General features: G+C 41.5%; 1 protein-coding gene across 1 annotated transcript in view; it reads right to left on the reverse strand.

Moving 5' to 3' along the window:
- Positions 1–2,512: 2,512 nt before the first annotated feature.
- Positions 2,513–3,709, reverse strand: part of LOC111951319 (transcription factor EC-like) — a 19,495-nt gene continuing 18,298 nt past the window's right edge. Inside the window, exon 6 of the mRNA XM_070434703.1 lies at positions 2,513–3,704. Coding sequence (XP_070290804.1) covers positions 3,249–3,704 — 456 coding nt within the window. The 3' untranslated portion in view covers positions 2,513–3,248. The remainder of the gene's footprint in view (positions 3,705–3,709) is intronic.

The following is a 3,709-nucleotide window of genomic DNA, read 5'->3' on the forward strand; positions in this document are numbered from 1 at the left end:
TTATATTATAAGGAATACGGTGTCACTTGGCCATGGTCAAAAGTAGTGCATTATATTATAGGGAATACGGTGTCACTTGGCCATGGTCAAAAGTACTGTACTAGATTATCAGTGGAGTGCAAGTTGCCATATGTATCCAGTACCCAGGATCTCTGGATCAGAATCAGCATGTTGTTTACCACACAGCAACTCTGAGTCCAGGCATGAAAATACATATCACACTGCTGTCACTTTGTTACTCACAGTCAAGTTCATTGAACTTGTGCACAAGCCTTGTCACAGGCCAGATGCTGATGACCGTTTGTAAAAATGTATTTTTTTCCCTCCTGCTCGCGTTGGTGTGGCAGGTGTGTTCCAGAGTTGCCATTGGCAGCTTCAGCAGGGGGAAGCATTGTAGCACGCTACACTGGCAGCGGTGGCATTCTGTACAGGTGACAGCTCTGCAGCATCCGTGTCAACCTTAGTGGGAAAAGGGGTGAGAAATTGTTAGCCGCGCTAGCACCTCGGAGGTTCATTACATCAATTGGGTTCATAAGACTGGTCTTTATTGGAGTCCATATACTGTACATCTAGAAGAAACTCAAATGTACTTCTAATTTTACTGCCGTAATGTTAAAATTATATGTTCATAATAAATAAAAAATATATACTAGAAAGGAAGGAGTTAATTAACATTAACATGAAAGCCTTTTGGGGTTTGTTCGTTTGCCTCGCTGGTTAAATCAACCACAATAACTCTCTGGGTTTGTATTGGGATTGGTAAAACGAGAGCTATGGGGTTTTGACCAGAGTACACAGCATACTGCTGCCACCTACTGGTGAACTATGGCATTGAACTACTCCTGCTTCAGGAAGTGGTGAGGTAACGCTCTGCTACGCACAGAAGTTATACAATAAAGCAATGGAAAGATTGTTTTACAAAGCACACAGTTTTGGCAGTTATTCTAGTAGAGGAATAATTATAATCTCTGTCGTATGCAGAAGGTTAGACAGGGGGCATGGCAGCACCATATCAAGGAAGGTTTTAAATATTATAAACCAATCTGTTTTACATCTTTACATAAAATTTGTTTTACATCTTTACATTCATCTTTAGTTATTGAATGTATCGGTTAATGTTTTCTATATTAAACTGTTATCGGATACATTATTAAGAGTATGACTGTTTTGTCAATACATATGTTGTATCCTTCTCTTGCCCCTGAGTTTCCAAAGCTGCGGTTTAATGAACTGTGATATTCCGAATAAAACTTCCTAGTTCTGATGTCACCGTTGCCTTAGGCCAAATCACTGTTTGAAGCCCTTGAGTCGAAACCATGAACTTTGTTCAATATTATCTTTGATGACCTAAGGATTCTGGACAGGGTTGAAATGAATTCAATTTATGTGATGTGTTGATTATTTTAGTCACATAATGATAAGCTTGTGTATACAAATAATGTATTTTATATTTTTTTGCAATAGGAGAGTATCTGGAGATAATCATATTGACATCAAAATGTAAATTGTGCCTTTGGAAAATGAATTTTAGTCAATCAAAATTCTCCGAGACCCTCCATGTTTTCTCGTTAATGAAAATCCATATTTACCTTCCATAATTGCATTGGCCAATTACCTGTAAACATCACTCATCGCTTTGTAGTTGGGCTGTCTATTGAATAATGACTGGGGGTTCAATTTAATTTTGTAGCTATAGAGGAGATGCAGGCAGTTATCTTTCAATTTCATTATGGGAGAAACATACAAGCTAATAACATTCTAGAACATTAATTTAGAAGAGCTTTGATGAGGAACACAGGGTATCCACTGAAACGCATTGAATGTTGCTTTTTTCCCCAATCTGGACTGTTTGTTGTATTATTAATGCATAAATGTAATATGGTTAGAAAATATCCACTAATGAAATATTTATTCAAAAGATTTCAGCGTTATATGTATCCAAAACAAGTCTGACTAAACTTTTATGAGTAAAGTTTAGATTTTATTTTAAGCAACTATTTTGATTCTCAATGATTAATTGGACGGTATATTCTTTAAAACCAGTCATCTAGCTTCTTCAGAGAACTTTTAACGGAGAAGTTTTTTAAAGCCTACTCTATACTCTCCTTTAATTCTGCCTTTAATTGGATCAGCACCATCACTCCTCATTTTCCCATTCTCTCTGTCTTCTCTCTGTCACTCATTTACTGTCTGTCACCCTGGGTGAAACCCTCATTTTACCCACACCCACCTCTGTTCAGACACAGCTCCCCTGTATGGACCTTCATTCATCAGTTTAGCCTCATAGGTCTTGCCTGACTATGTGATAATCAACCTCTCTGTCAATCTTCCTGGTTCATAACTGAAATGCTCCTGTTGGATAGGAAAGAATGAAAGTTAACAGGTCTCCATACTTTTTTGATAATAGAGTAGGGCGTAATATTACAAATTAGACATGAGAGCTTTTGTGTTGGTTATGTGGTGCGCATGTGTGATTATAATGACAAAACGCCAAGTCTGAATTATTTAAAAAAGGGGTTTATTATATTTTCCCCACCCCCACCAATAGAAAAGAGAGCATGTTAGATAATGTAATGTTTTTTAGGAATACATGGATTAAAACACATATAAATACATAAAACATTTTATAAAAATAAATGTAAAGATGAACGAAGGACGTTTTCATTTCTGTTTGGAAGAGGAACCACCAGTAACTAGCTCTAGATAGGGCCCATCAGTGAACCTCAATGGTTTAAAGTCCTTTTATACAATAACAGTAATACTATACCTCTGAAAAGGAAGCAATCCTCTTTTGGCATGTCGCAAAGACACATGATAGGTACAGTGAAGTAGTCTTTATAGTTTACAGTGGTGTTCAACAACCCCAGTGTTCAATGCACTGTGGAGCAGTATTATATGATCAGTATGGACCGATTGTCTTTCTCCCTTTTTCTCATGAGTCTGGTTCTGTCTGCAAGGCAGAGGTGCTGTATGTACTCTCGACCAAAGTTTTTAAAAAGTGGGAGTGCCAGTGGTAACTAACCCTGGTCCTGGAGAGCCACAGGGTGTGCAGGCTTCTGCTCCAGCCCAGCACTAACACACCTGAGCCCACGAACCAAGCTCTCAATGATTCGAGCTGGTCAGTGGAATCGGATATGTTGGTACTGGGCTGGAACAAATCCCTGCACCACTTTGTGAGGGTGACCAACTGCTGTTTGTCCTTTGACCTTTGACACGGGGTCACCGTGGGGTCGCGGAGGGGTCAGGGATCATAGGTCATCGTCGCCATCGTCCGAGCTGAAGCTGCTCCTGTGACTGGAGTCCTTGGAGGCGTCGGGCGAGCCGGCGGAGAGAAGCGGGTCGGTGCCGAAAGGCGAGAGCGGGTTGTCCATGAGGATCTCGTCCAGCCGTTGCTCCTCTTTGAGCGTGGAGCTGAAGAAGTCTGTGAAGTGAGACAGCGGGTCGGAGAAAGTGGTGGAGCCATCAACCACCCCCTGACCCTGGTCTGTAACCCCGGTGACCATGGCTGGCATGGAGGTCCTCTGGAGGTACTCCTCGTTCAGCTCTTCCTGGTACAGGGGTGGTTGGAGACCCTGCTGTGACTGGGGAGCCAAGGGCTGCTGCTGCTGCTGCTGCTGTTTTTGTTGTTTGAGGAGGTGGGAGGAGAGCTCTACAGTACCCAGGACAGTGGCCATGCTGGGGAGGCCGTGAGCACGGGCCTGGATCTCCA

Source organism: Salvelinus sp. IW2-2015, linkage group LG24 (assembly GCF_002910315.2).
Source record: "Salvelinus sp. IW2-2015 linkage group LG24, ASM291031v2, whole genome shotgun sequence".
Taxonomy (NCBI): domain Eukaryota; kingdom Metazoa; phylum Chordata; class Actinopteri; order Salmoniformes; family Salmonidae; genus Salvelinus; species Salvelinus sp. IW2-2015.